The sequence below is a fragment of the Pseudophryne corroboree genome, chromosome 7, assembly GCF_028390025.1.
Source record: "Pseudophryne corroboree isolate aPseCor3 chromosome 7, aPseCor3.hap2, whole genome shotgun sequence".
Taxonomy (NCBI): Eukaryota; Metazoa; Chordata; class Amphibia; order Anura; family Myobatrachidae; genus Pseudophryne; species Pseudophryne corroboree.
The window spans coordinates 67,308,989-67,323,158 of NC_086450.1; the positions used below are offsets into that span (position 1 = coordinate 67,308,989).

The window sequence follows — 14,170 nt, forward strand, 5'->3', positions numbered from 1 at the left end:
CGGAGTCCCCAGCATCCACTTAGGACGTTAGAGAAAATAAGAATTTACTTACCGATAATTCTATTTCTCGTAGTCCGTAGTGGATGCTGGGCGCCCATCCCAAGTGCGGATTGTCTGCAATACTTGTACATAGTTATTGTTACAAACAAATTCGGGTTGTTATTGTTGTGAGCCGTCTGTTCAGAGGCTCCTACGTTTGTCATACTGTTAACTGGGTTCAGATCACAAGTTATACGGTGTGATTGGTGTGGCTGGTATGAGTCTTACCCGGGATTCAATATCCTTCCTTATTGTGTACGCTCGTCCGGGCACAGTATCCTAACTGAGGCTTGGAGGAGGGTCATAGGGGGAGGAGCCAGTACACACCACCTAATCCTAAAGCTTTATTTTTGTGCCCTGTCTCCTGCGGAGCCGCTATTCCCCATGGTCCTGACGGAGTCCCCAGCATCCACTACGGACTATGAGAAATAGAATTATCGGTAAGTAAATTCTTATTATTATTGTTGTGAGCCATCTTTCAGAGGCTCCTCTGTTATCATGCTGTTAACTGGGTTCAGATCACAGGTTATACGGTGTGATTGGTGTGGCTGGTATGAGTCTTACCCGGGATTCAAAATCCTTCCTTATTGTGTACGCTCGTCCGGGCACAGTATCCTAACTGAGGCTTGGAGGAGGGTCATAGGGGGAGGAGCCAGTGCACACCAGATAGTCCTAAAGCTTTCTTTAGATGTGCCCAGTCTCCTGCGGAGCCGCTATTACCCATGGTCCTTACGGAGTCCCCAGCATCCACTACGGACTATGAGAAATAGAATTATCGGTAAGTAAATTCTTATTTTAAATTTGGACAGATACATATCTTACAGCTCAGAAGACCGATATGGTATGCCTACTATGGCCTCACACATGATATACACCCCTTGTGCCCCTGTCCCACAGAATATCAGCATCTACATTTTGTGTCCTTATACACTGTGGATTCAGTTGCGCAATGTTCCAGAGCAACTCAGTCAAGCTGAGTGTCATTCTCTCTCCAACTGTGTCTATTTTTCGCATAAGTAAAACGAATGGAAGCAACAGAAATACTTTGCTAGATTACATTGATGAATTTGATGTGCAGCATTTGTACATATGTGTGCGAATGCGTCCGTATACGTAATGCTGCATCTTTTTCTCAAGCGAAGTTCAATTGTGCGCCATCTCGCAGGGTCTGTTGTACACTGTGAGTGGTGTTTCGCTGCATCTGCGATGCGAATAAGGCACAAAATGTAGAGAGAGAGACTTGTACACTGATTGGGGTCTATAGACATACACATGGGATTGCTAGTTGACTTGCATTGGATGAGAATAAAGTTTTTCAAAGCTCTTTCATCAGTTAAATTAAATTTGGCTCAAGGTGCCACTGAGCTTTGCCGCGATGCTGATTTTCCTGTGCACCGCTATGGTTCGAGGCCTAATACTGTAAGTGATGTAGGGCCACCATAGAGTCCACACTTGGTGGGGTAAAAGAAAAGCAACCCAAAAAACCCACCAATAAACTGCTAAATAAAAGCACAGACAAACCCTTATATTGTGTCCTTACAGTTACAGAGCACCCAAAGCTTCTCTGCAGAATAGTGTTCCATGTACATGTGAAACTCAGAAAATTAGAATATCGTGCAAAAGTTCATTTATTTCAGTAATTCAACTTAAAAGGTGAAACTAATATATTATATAGACTCATTACATGCAAATTGAGATATTTCAAGCCTTTATTTGTTTGATGATTGTGGCTCACAGTTTACGAAAACCCCAAATCCAAAATCTCAGAAAATTAGAATATTACATAAAATCAATAAAAAAAGGATTTTAAATACAGAAATGTCGGCCCCCTGAGAAGTATAATCATGCATATGTACTCAGTACTTGGTTTGAGCCCCTTTTGCATGAATTACTGCCTCAATGCGGCGTGGCATGGATTCTATCAGCCTGTGGCACTGGTGAGGTGTTATGGAAGACCCGGATGCTTTAATAGTGGACTTCAGCTCTTCTGCATTGTTCGGTCTCATGTCTCTCGTCTTTCTCTTGGCAATGCCCCATAGATTCTCTAGGGGTTCAGGTCAGGCGAGTTTGCTGGCCAATCCAGCACAGTAATCCCACGGTCATTGAACCAGGTTTTGGTACTTTTGGCAGTGTGGACAGGTGCCAAGTCCTGCTGGAAATGAAGTCAGCCTCTCCATAAAGCTTGTCTGCTGAAGGAAGCATGAACTGCTCTAAAATGTCCTGGTAGATGGCTGCGTTGACTCTGGACTTAATAAAGCACAGTGGACCAACACCAACAGATGACATGGCTCCCCAAATCAACACAGACTGTGGAAACTTCACACTGGACTTCAAGCATCCTGGATTGTGTGCCTCTCCATTCTTCCTCCATACTCTGGGACCTTGGTTACCAAAAGAGATGCAAAATTTGCTTTCATCAGGAAAGAAGACTTTGGACCACTGAGCAACAGACCAGATATTTTTTTCTTGTCAGGAAAAGGCCATTCAAAAGTGTGAGGGAGCTTGGAGTTAGTGCATCCAGAGCCACCACACACAGACTGATCCTGAACATGGGCTTCAAATGTCATATTCCTCTTGTCAAGCCGCTCCTGAACAACAAACAATGTCAGGAGCGTCTTACCTGGGATAAAGAAAAAAGAGAATCTATGGGGCATTACCAGGAGAAAGATGAGAGACATGAGACCGAATAATGCAGAAGAGCTGAAGGCCGCTATTGAAGCATCCTGGTCTTCCATAACACCTCAGCAGTGCCACAGGCTGATGGAATCCAAGCCACACCGCACTGAGGCAGTAATTCATGCAAAAGGGGCCCAAACCAAGTACTGAGTGATTGTATTGATTATACTTAAGTTGCATGATTATACTTAATTTGAATTACTGAAATAAATGAACTTTTGCACAATATTCAAATTTTTTGAGTTTCACCTGTACAACTTGAGTGTAGTGCGACTATGCCACTTTTATTATGGCTGCTGGTGTGGGATCAGGGAGACCAATAGGAAGTCTAATATTTTATTTGGAAACCTTTCTACCCTGCGTGGGGTCGCTAGTGATTTGCGTTCTGTGTGGGAGACCAACACTTATGCTTTCATATTATACACCTTTTCCACTAGAGTAGCACGGGAGCCCCCTGCAGACAGTGCTCACCAACCCGGCAATTGCCGCTAGTGACGCCCTCCCTATGCACTGTGAATGGGAGCCGTGTCGCCTCGACACGGCTCCCGTTCACACTAGACAGCTAGCCGGGTTGAACACGTGTTCAACCCGGCTAGCTACCAGGGTAGGATTCCCGGATCACTTGATCCGGGAATTTGCCGGGGGACCCGTTTCCACTAGGGAAAAACATTTACCCGTGTTTTAAGGAGCTAGTGGAAAAGGGGTATAAGCCTCTACCTCTTATAATCATTGCTTGCGTTTCCAAAGTAAAAATTGAAGGGAAGTTGCTTTTTATTTGCTGGTACTATTAACAATTTGGCAGGAGTTGCAGAGATTAGAGTTTTTAATGCTAAACAAGAAAGAGCTATGTAAAACCTCTTGTGGAATATTTATAGATCTTTCTAGCACGTTTTAGAACATGTCTGGTTACTACTGTATATGGGGAATATAATTGACCGTCGTGACAGGGAGCTAGTCGGTTGTTTTGGGGTGCCAGTCGCTTATCGTGGGTTTCTGCTCGCAGCCTCCTGAGGTGTGAGCTGAAATCTTCCCAGAAGTCAGGCAATTTGGGTGCCTAAACCACATGTATTGTGGGCGCAAGATCAGCGATAGCGATCGCCGCCCAAAAACAATTGAATTGAAGCTCCCGGTCACTTTAGAAAGGCTGCAATAAACAATCAATTTCCCCCCTATGCGTTTCAGCCGCTCGCTTTTCCACCGGTGTGTGTGGAACCATTTTCAGGACACCAATTATGTATTTATTGATTTTTATTTTACCAAATTTGTATGCTTTCAAAGTGGTTTTATTCTGCTAATCTCGTGTAGCAAGTAGCTTGGGGTCCCTTGTGCAATGTAACTTGACGTTGGAAGTTGTGTACGCGGCTTTTGAAAAAATGAATAGATGAGAATGTTATATGTCCTATTGGTAAATATACTCCCTAATGTCATAAATGGTTCTTAAGATAGTGAGAGGTGATATATCCATCTCCCTGCAAATTCTTATCTTATTTTGGGCACCATGATACTATCTGCTTTGGTGTTCATAAAGTATTCTTCCTCTGGACATAAAGGCTGGTTGCCCACTTGACTTTATTAATCGTCGTCGACCTTGCTTGTCAGACATGATGTGGATTTAATATCCTTTGCATAATCAGTGATAACACCTGCTACAGTCAGCGGAAGACTTCTTGCATTAACTTTAGCACACACAACTATTAAATGGAGCGTTCAGGGTCTAAGCTGTTATACTAACATCATTCTGGTCCACTGGCACAAATGTCAAAAAGTGGGAATGGAGTAGCTGGTACCCTGGCCGTAAGCTGCCTGTACACTTCACCATAACGGACCATAAACTTCCTGTACACTTTACCATAACGGACCATAAACTTCATGTACACTTTACAATAACAGACCATAAACTTCCTGTACACTTTACCATAACGGACCATAAACTTCCTGTACACTTTACCATAACGGACCATAAACTTCTTGTACACTTTACCATAACGGACCATAAACTTCCTGTACACTTTACCATAACGGACCATAAACTTCCTGTACACTTTACCATAACGGACCATAAACTTCCTGTACATTTTACCATAACGGACCATAAACTTCCTGTACACTTTACCATAACGGACCATAAAGTTCCTGTACACTTTACCATAACGGACCATAAAGTTCCTGTACACTTTACCATAACGGACCATAAACTGCCTGTACGCTTTACCATTACTGGCCATACACTGTACCAGAACTGGCCATAAACTACCTGTACACTTCACCATAACTTGCCGTAAACTGCCTATACGCTTTACCATTACTGGCCATAAGCTGCCTATACACTGTACCATAACTGGCCATAAACTACCTGTACACTTCACCATAACTGGCCATAAGCTGCCTATACACTGTACCGTAACTGGCCATAAACTGCCTATACACTTCACCATAGCGGACCATAAACTTCCTGTACACTTCACCATAACTGGCCATAAGCTGCCTATACACTGTACCAGAACATCCGCCCTCCAAACGCCTGGACACGCCTGCGTTCGGATCTCCGTGCCCGGAAAATGGTGAGTAGACGCCCCGGAACGCCTCCCCGCTGTCAATCTTCTTACTATCGCGCTAGTGATCACATTATTCTGCCCGCTGGGCAACGACGCGCGTGCGCATTGCGGCCGCCACGCATTCGCAGTTCTGACCCGTTCGCACACAGCGAAGAACCGCTGCGTGCGAACGGGTCTGAATGACCCTCATTGACTGACGTTTTCAGGACCGAAGCTGCAGTGCACATGTGTTGCGATGATGCTGCAGCTTTAGGCGCAGTGCATTGTTCACCGCAGACTGACTGGCTGCATGCGTTTGGGGGCGTCGTCAGGGAGCATCGCCAAACACGGAGGCGTTTCGTCTGTTTTATGGCACGCTGAAGCTAGCCCCAGAGTAGTCATGCTGGCCATTCTGCACAACCCTACCATTCCTCAGAGGTCTAATAGCTGCAACCGATGGCTGCAATGTTAATCTGATGCTGTGTCCTCGGGCGCAGGTCAGAGAAACCAGATGCTTAATCTTTTTATACAAGATGCCTCCTGCGGCATTTGCATCCATCTCTGAGTCAGGCCCAAAGTCACCTGTGCTCAAGCATGATTGATATGCTTAAAACCTGGTCCGTTTAGTATGCTTTGTGGGCCGAGTTTGAGAAACACAGCTGTATATGATACAGTCACCAAGGGAAGAAACCTAGGAAACGGTATAGTTTAACTGAACCTCATTCAGATTTGTGGGGGAAAAAAAATAACAGTTTAATAATTTAAACATTTCTGTCAATTTTAGTTTTCCTGAACTAAAATCTGGTTTAACGCGATCCAGGCGCTTCCCAGAGATGACAGCAGTCAGCGAAGCAGGAGATACGTCATAGAACAAAAATAATCCCGGTTCTGTTCATTTGTCTTCAGTATGTAAATACTGTACACTCTTATGTGGCTAGAGCCGCTGCTTTATTCATATTCATTCATTGGTTTGGTTTTTCCGTGCTGTCTCCATTTTTTTCCTTGGCAGTGCTGTTTTATGGTCGTGTATAACAATGCACATTGATGAAGCATACATTATTAATGATATTACACACACATGGAAAATGTGCAGCACGGGGATGTGCTGTGCCTCCCGTCGTTGCTTGATGTCTGCTGCAGCTGTTTGCCAGCTGTTAAACAGCAGAGGAAAAACACAGCAGCAGGAGGTCGATTTTTTGTTTTTCACTAAAAGGTCCCAGTCCCGGAGAATTCTCTTACCCAGCTCTGCAAACACATTAACTATGTGCAGGCTGGAGAAGACGACTGCTTGATGCGCTGAGGAGGGAATTGAGGCTGGAGTAAAAATCACAGTTATAATTCTGTAGACCCGGGTGCAATGCTTTCATTATTCAAAGCATTCTGCCCCGCTAGCTACACTTGTGTACTCCAGTTCTGGATGTGGCTTCAGCGCAACGTTCCTGGGTATAGCGGAGAGCCAGAGATGTGACTGGCCAGGAACATTAATCATGTAGGCTCATTGGTTTTTCTCATTTTAAGGACGTGATTTACCACAGTTATATCCAGACATTTGTATAATAATACAGGGTGTGGTTGCAGACAAACAGAATGGCGTCATTCACAATATCGACACGAGTTGACCCTTTCACACAGACAAAATACCCGTGTTGATCTGCAAATTACCGGGACAAAATTTTTGGCCCGGAAATTTGCATGTCTGTGTGAAATGGGGGGAGGGGGGTCAGGCAGGTCCTGGCAAAACTACCCGGCACTGAAATGCCGGCTAATTGCCGGGACTTTCAGACTTTTCTGTCTGAAAAGGGTATTACTGTTTTTAAGGCGCCAACATTTTCCTCTTTACTGTAAATTGCAAACCAAGGACAGCCTATAGAAACTGTATAACATACTGCACATTGGTCTCTTCCTGTTGGGCACCTTACTTGGTGGAAGGGTGGAAAGCAGAATGGGGGAAAGTAAATGCTGTGTGATAAGTTAGAAATGGATACACAGTACCTAGTGTATTGTGTATCTTACCACACAAAAGGAGTATTTGGTATGTACAGCTGGTGAAAACTGATAGATTTGGAGCCTATGTATTAAGCCTTGGAGAGAAAGAAAGCACCAACCAGTCAGCTGTAACCAAACACAGCCTTGTATGTAACATGACCGTTAGGAGCTGATTGGCTGGTACTTTATCTCTGTCTTCAAGGCTTGGTTCATATGCCCCTTTGTGTTCTATACCAAAGTACGGTATAATGTATATCTAGTCCTTTGCCTGACAGAAAAAGAAAATACTGTACACGGCAGCCCCTTCCTCATCACATCCATTCCAGTTTTAAAGTACATCTCAATATGAAATAATCTGTCGTCATGCGGAGTTGCAGAGTTTTTCTGTTATCCATATCCGGAGTCTCAGCCCGGTTGGAAGTAACACTGGTACTGGTCACTGCCATTAAGTTTTACAGCCAATCGCTTTACATCTAGCCACAGTTGCTGCCGATAACAAAATATACTGGATTAATGCTGTTCTGCAACTTCTGTTTTACCCTGAAGGTTTTTAATGAAGCCCTCCTATAGGGTATGGAATCCTCTACACTAATCAATCTATCAATGGGGTGTCCATGGATCATCTGGTTTGAATATGAATTAAAGTCCTCAGTGCACCCAAAACCTTTTCTTTCCCAGTTTGTTTCTATGCATGAACTTGAACAACGTTCAGTAGTCTGAATGGAACAATGCAGTAACGTAGATATAAATGAGCTCCTATGACCTGTTCAGTTTGGGGCTGATAGAGAGTGGAATGTGCGCCCTTTTGCGAAGTGCATCTTGCATGAATTTGTATTGTGCATGTTCAGGAAATGGGCCAACACGTAGCTACAGCTATGCAAAGTCATATGCATTTCACATCTATACCTAGGATCAAAGCGGCGGGTTGTAATGAATGCTCTCTCATAGGCAAAGGTTAATGACTGTTTCTCAGCACAGTGCTGGGCTATGCAGAGTTGGACATTAAACTAAAATTTGCTTGCTTGGAGACGTGTCTTTTGCTCCTAGTTCAGGGCAGGTGATAATTGTGATTAACTGCAAACCAGGTACACACAGAGGCAGTGCCCCTGAGTCCGCATCAGTCCCATTGTATGCATTTTTCACTGTGAAAAAAGTGCAGCCACTGGGATCATTGATCCTTTGGAAACAAACTTTCTTACTTAAACAGACTAAGGGCCTAATTCAGACCTGATCACAGCAGCAAAATTGTTCTCTAATGGGCAAAACCATGTGCACTGCAGGGGGGCAGGTATATCACGTGTAGAGAGAGTTAGATTTGGGTGGGGTGTGATTAAACTGAAATCTAAATTGCAGTGTAAAAATAAAGCAGCCAGTATTTACCCTGCACAGAAACAAAATAACCCACCCAAATCTAATTCCCTCTGCACGTGTTACATTTGCCCCACCTGCAGTGCACATGGTTTTGCCCATTAGAGAATAATTTTGCTGCTGCGATCAGGTCTGAATTAGGTCCTAAATCCTGCACACTGAAAACTACTTGCACCTCGATACCTATTAGGTACACATCATGTTGCCTCTCAGAGCTGGGGTCAAGTTTTCTACTCTGACCAGGACCGCATCTGTGTGGAGTTCATATTGTCTCCCAGTGTTCGGGTTTTCACCTAGATTACAAAAATAGAATGTAATTGATTTTTGAAGAAGGTAGCCCTAGTGTTTGTGCGGCAGGGAATTTAAGGGTTCACTAAGCGTCGGGTTGTAAAACCCGGTGATTCTGATTGTGTTAATGCCTGAAATTAACATGGCAATTATTTTTCTGGCAAGGCACGGCTAGGAAAATCATTGCCATTTTTAAGTTAGAAAATAAACATGATCAGAAGCAGGAAAAGCAGTAATTATCACCTTTTGCGAAACAATGTTGCGCTGCAGGTTGGGAAAATTTAAAAATGGATTCAATTAGCTGCGGTTAAATGCTTGTTACACTGCCAGGACTATTCAGTTAGAACCTGCCATCAGCCTGTAGACTGTACTTCATACTGATTTTTTTCTTCTTCAAATTCTGAGGGTGGCTCGAACAGAAATCTGCATTAAATGCCCTGATCGCGGGTTTCATGAACCTGTCAAGCCATAGCTCCTGGAACTCTGGATTCTATGGGTTAACGCGTGTTAGCGAGTGATTTACTGTGTGAGCAAAACGGACTGAATTGAATAGCCCCGTTCATAAAAGCCTGAGACTACCACCCTTTACCCAGTGTGGTGAAGTACCGCTTCTAATTGAATCCGGCCCTTAAAGCTGGGAGGGCCGTGTCCTAGCTTCGTTCAAAATGTCTTTGTAAATACAAAACTCTGTATTTTCCCTGCGTGTAAAAAGAAATATATACATAATGAAAAAATGCATTTGCATTGCAACATGGGTTGTTCCAGGAGCAAATTGCTCCTTTTATTTAATTTGCTGTCATCCCCGATTCAACCCTGTATGCAGCAATACATTATTAGGTTGGATCCATAAAAATAGACGAGGATAATGGCAATCTATCATTCATATTTCATCCTCAGGCATGAAACATGTTGGCCTCTGAAAAATTATTGGAAACTCCTTAAGCTCAAAGAAAGTATTTCTTCTCCTTTTGACATCATAAATGGTATTAAGTCGGTATTAAGTCTTTCCCCCCCACCCCACACCGTAATGTCGGTATTAAGTCTTTCCCCCCCACCCCACACCGTAAAGGAAGAATATAACATTGGGATCAGTGATCTCTCTGACAGCCTGCTCAGTACAATAGATTCTGCGCACAAATGCCCAAGAGATTTAAAGTCAAATGTACACTGTACACTACTGTAGCACACCATTGACTGGTCCTGCTTGTTAGATGATGTCATGCTGTTTAGATTTTATGTATGAAAATGTGAACAATGGGTGTTCAATGTTCTGTATGTTCACGGCGCCCCAGTGTAGCCTTCGCGTACAGGTTTTTAATTGAATGGAAAAGCGTTGAGCAGGATTATACATCAGCCGCAGCTTTCTCTATTATTCTTGTTACTAGGTACCCACAAGTGAACAAATATAGATTATTTAACTGATGAGCAACCACTCTACATGGGAAAGATAGAAAACCAATAATGTGCTTTATTTTTCTTGACATGTTGGTTTAGATACGGTCACTGCGAGGGGCTTTGGCTGCTCCCAGTTAACTTCTGATGGTGATAAGCTTTTTGGGATCAATGATTTCAGGAAGCCCTCCAATATGCAAGGTAATGTGACCTGTACCCCCGCACACATTTATCCCTGTGGTTATTACAGGATATGGCTTAGATTACACAGTAGGGACAGGCTCACTACACAGCTCTATAACAATTCATGTTCCTGTGCAGTATTGATCGGTGTGTAAGGGTGTGGTCCGGCCCAGGCTATCTCCAGCACAGTATTCAATTTCACTGCAAAGTCTCCAGCAGCCTCTGAGCTCCCCCCCCATCCATACAATGCAGCCAGCTTGGTGTTTACACACACAGCCCTGTAAAAGGCATGCATTGCATAAGGGATTATGCAGGCCGCTCTGAATGTGTGACACCGTCAGCATAGGCGTGTATCATAGCCGCTGCAAGAAGCTTTATCCTTGTGTTGTGTTTTGTATGTTTTTCATGTTATTTATAGAGCAAGGCTTACGGACAATGAATGGACTGTTTCGCAGGTAACTGATCGGCGCAGAGCGGGATTAGATAGCAGTTGTTACCAGCATCCACCTCCTCAGTTCTAAAAATGGGGCTGTCATGAGAGCAGCTGCTGCTGAATTGGAGGGAAACGCAGCTAGCAGCTGTTAATCTTCAGCACTGTAGGGTCTACTAGGAAAGCTTCCCGGACATATCCACATCTGCTCTGTAGTGGGACTGTTTGCAGAGTATCTGCTCATTCGCTCCTGCCAGCAACTTAACCTGTTCATGCCTGGGGTCTATCCGTATGTCACATGGCATTTCCTGGAGTGCAGCACATACAGTGAGGCACCAGTAACCTCTTGAACTTGTTGCCTGTGCCAAACTTGTGACTCTTTGTGTTTTCACAGCAGGTAATATAGGCAGAACGGCTGGCGTAGTGGTCAACAGCACTGCCTCACAGGGCAGCGTACAGTGATGCACTTGTAATCCTTTGAACTGTTGTATGGGTTCGATTCCCAAACAAGGCCCTGTATGTGTGGAGTTTGTATGCGTTCCGTGTTTGCGTGGGTTTCCTACAGGGGGCTTCAGTTTCCTCCCAGAATACAAAAACATTCTGGTAGGATAATTGGATTCTGACTTAAAAATATAGGGGATTAGACTACAAGCTCCACTGGGACAGGGACTGATGTGAATGGCTGACGTATTCTCTGTAAAGCACGGCGTAATATTGTGCGCATTATAGAATTAATGGTTAATGTGTATATAAATGGAATTAAATATGGCTCACTTTGACAGATCCCAATTTGACTCCTGCACTTCAAGCTTCTACTATGGTCCTGTGGTCTTCTACCTTTCCAGGCTGAATAATTGTAGCATTAACCCCTTCCTAGCTGTTCCCCTCTGGAAAGCTTGTTGTGAGATGCTCCTGCGCTTTGTTTGGTCTCCCAGCTGTTGACGCTGGCTGAGTTGCCTTTAGTGTCCTGTGTGCACTGTGTGTCCAGCCCCCTCACTCTGCCAGCAAATGAAGCAGCTTTGCCTTGTGCAACACACACATACACACAGTTCTGCTCCACAGCACAGCAAGAGGCGAGAGGCAGCCCTCCGCTTGCACGGATTTACTCCACTCGCACACATTACATCTTCTGACTACTGGTTTCTCTGCTCTTGTCTGCAATCTTTTCTGGGTGCCTGGATATAAGGAAACCTCTGTAGCATATGCCAACTCTATGTAAGTCTGATCTTTACCTCCTTCGCCTGTTTTACCCCTATGCACTGTGAGATCTCTTGTCTAAGCATTGATCGTCCAATAGCAAAGATATAGACAACTTGTTCTGTGTGCATGCTTATGTCTTGCATGCGTCTCTATTAAAAGGAAGCTAAACACACCTGCAATTGCATCTAGCGAACATAGAGTTTAATTAGCTTTATATGCAGCCTTCTGCAGCATAGTTCTATTGCCTTTTGTATTTCCTCTAACTGTATAATGTCTATGGGGTGTGCAGTCAAGGATGCATGTTAGAGCTACCTCTTGGGAGAGTTTGTTCTTTTATGGATGTCTGCATTTTGATTTGGCTACACAGTTTTCTTGTCCAGAATGCCAGAGATGTATCTTGTATATTGCGTGGACAAAATGTTGCATGCAAATTCTGGACGCGCACATAGACACCCTACATCTGAAACACACACACACACACCAATCACAATATATTCTACTAAACTGGCACAGGATCCCCGCTGCTTTGCACGGAAAGCCAAACAAACAAAAACATTTCACCCACTATGTTGCTAAGAGATTACCGGACCGCACCGCGCTCCCCGGTTAGACATTGACAGTAATCTTTTGACAGATGATGAAATCACTCTGTGTCATGAGTGGCTCTTTCATTCTCCAAGGAACTGGTCTCTATTTTCAAGTGATCTGTTTGACAGTCTGTCAGATTAACAAAAACAGCAACAAAGTGTCTGTCATTGGTGCTGCTTTAAACAGCCATTCAGAAATATTTGTAATAATTCTTTCTTTTGTTATTGGGTGTTTTTACGTCTCTTCTGTAGTGATGGCACTAAAAGTGGAGCACTGATGTAAACTGTGTTTATTATGGAGCGTGCTGGCTTAAGAGCAGTTCCTGGAAGCTTAGGGTGGGGATGGAAGGTCCTATCGTTTTCCTATCAACAGAAATATTAGCTGTGCAGCCTCCCCTTGCTGCGCGCTCCCTACTCTCCTGCTAATGGGGAGGCATAAATGTTTAAGTAGGTTTGATGTGTTGGTTGCAGCTAAAGCTGCTTCTCTTTTGTGCGGTGATTAATTGTTATGCTTCCACCTCCTCCATTTCCACGCTGTGCCCTGCATTTATATGCTGGACGTTAGTCTCCTGACAGTGGCTGAACGTTAATGCATTTTAATAGTATTTCTCTCCACATCTGTGAATGAGGAGCCACTACAATGGCGGGACTGTGAGCGTATAAGGAACCTGCAGCGAGGCCATGTGTCACGCTAAACTCAATACTTAATGTAGGCTAACCAGCGTGTGCTCTGCTTCATCATGCAATAATTATCATGCCTGTAATAGAATTCTAATCATTTATACGTAACAATCCCTGAATAAATATTTAATCGCACCGTAATGGAAGCACAGTGATTAGTGCTAAAGCTTTGGAGATGGGGATTTTGGAATCTATGGATACAAGCGTTCTGGACTTCATTGTACAATAACATTCCCATTTAGCTAGTGTTCAATCACCATTATGTCTTCTGCACATGTAAAAACACGACGCTGGAATCCTGACTGTGGACAATGCCGCCAGCCGTAATCCCGGCTAACGGGCTATTTCCACTTGTGGGTGTCCACGACACCCATAGAGTGGGAATAGAACCTGTGGCGAGCGCACGGAGCCCGCAAGGGGCTTCGTTTTGCTCGCCCTCCTGCCGGCATTCTAGCGTCCTGGATCCCGGTGTCGGTATGCTGACCGCCGACATACATACCCAAAATGTATTTATATATAATGTGTATTAAGTATATTTACTTCCTGAGTGCCGCCTAAGATTTTTTTTTTGTGTCTATGCATAAATAAACACACACACACACACACACACACACACACACACACACACACACACACACACACACACACACACACACTTTTCGCACTTAGTAATTCTAAAAACAATAAACCCAAACTGTTCTTGTTATACATGTCACTTGCACATTTCTGGCCCATCTTCATAATGAGAGTGCGGAAGTTCCAGAGCAGTGTTTGCACAGATATATTATGGTACCCGGAATAAGCAT

At 43.9% G+C, this 14,170-nt stretch overlaps 1 protein-coding gene across 4 annotated transcripts in view; it reads left to right on the plus strand.

The window, feature by feature from the left end:
• Positions 1-14,170, plus strand: part of HDAC4 (histone deacetylase 4) — a 249,405-nt gene that overhangs the window by 104,597 nt on the left and 130,638 nt on the right. The window contains exon 1 of one of the 4 annotated variants that reach the window (XM_063933266.1): positions 11,951-12,111. The exons of the other annotated variants lie outside the window; for them this stretch is intronic. Coding sequence (XP_063789336.1) covers positions 12,099-12,111 — 13 coding nt within the window. The 5' untranslated portion in view covers positions 11,951-12,098. Of the gene's footprint in view, positions 1-11,950; positions 12,112-14,170 lie in introns of those variants that run through there. 4 annotated transcript variants of the gene reach the window in all.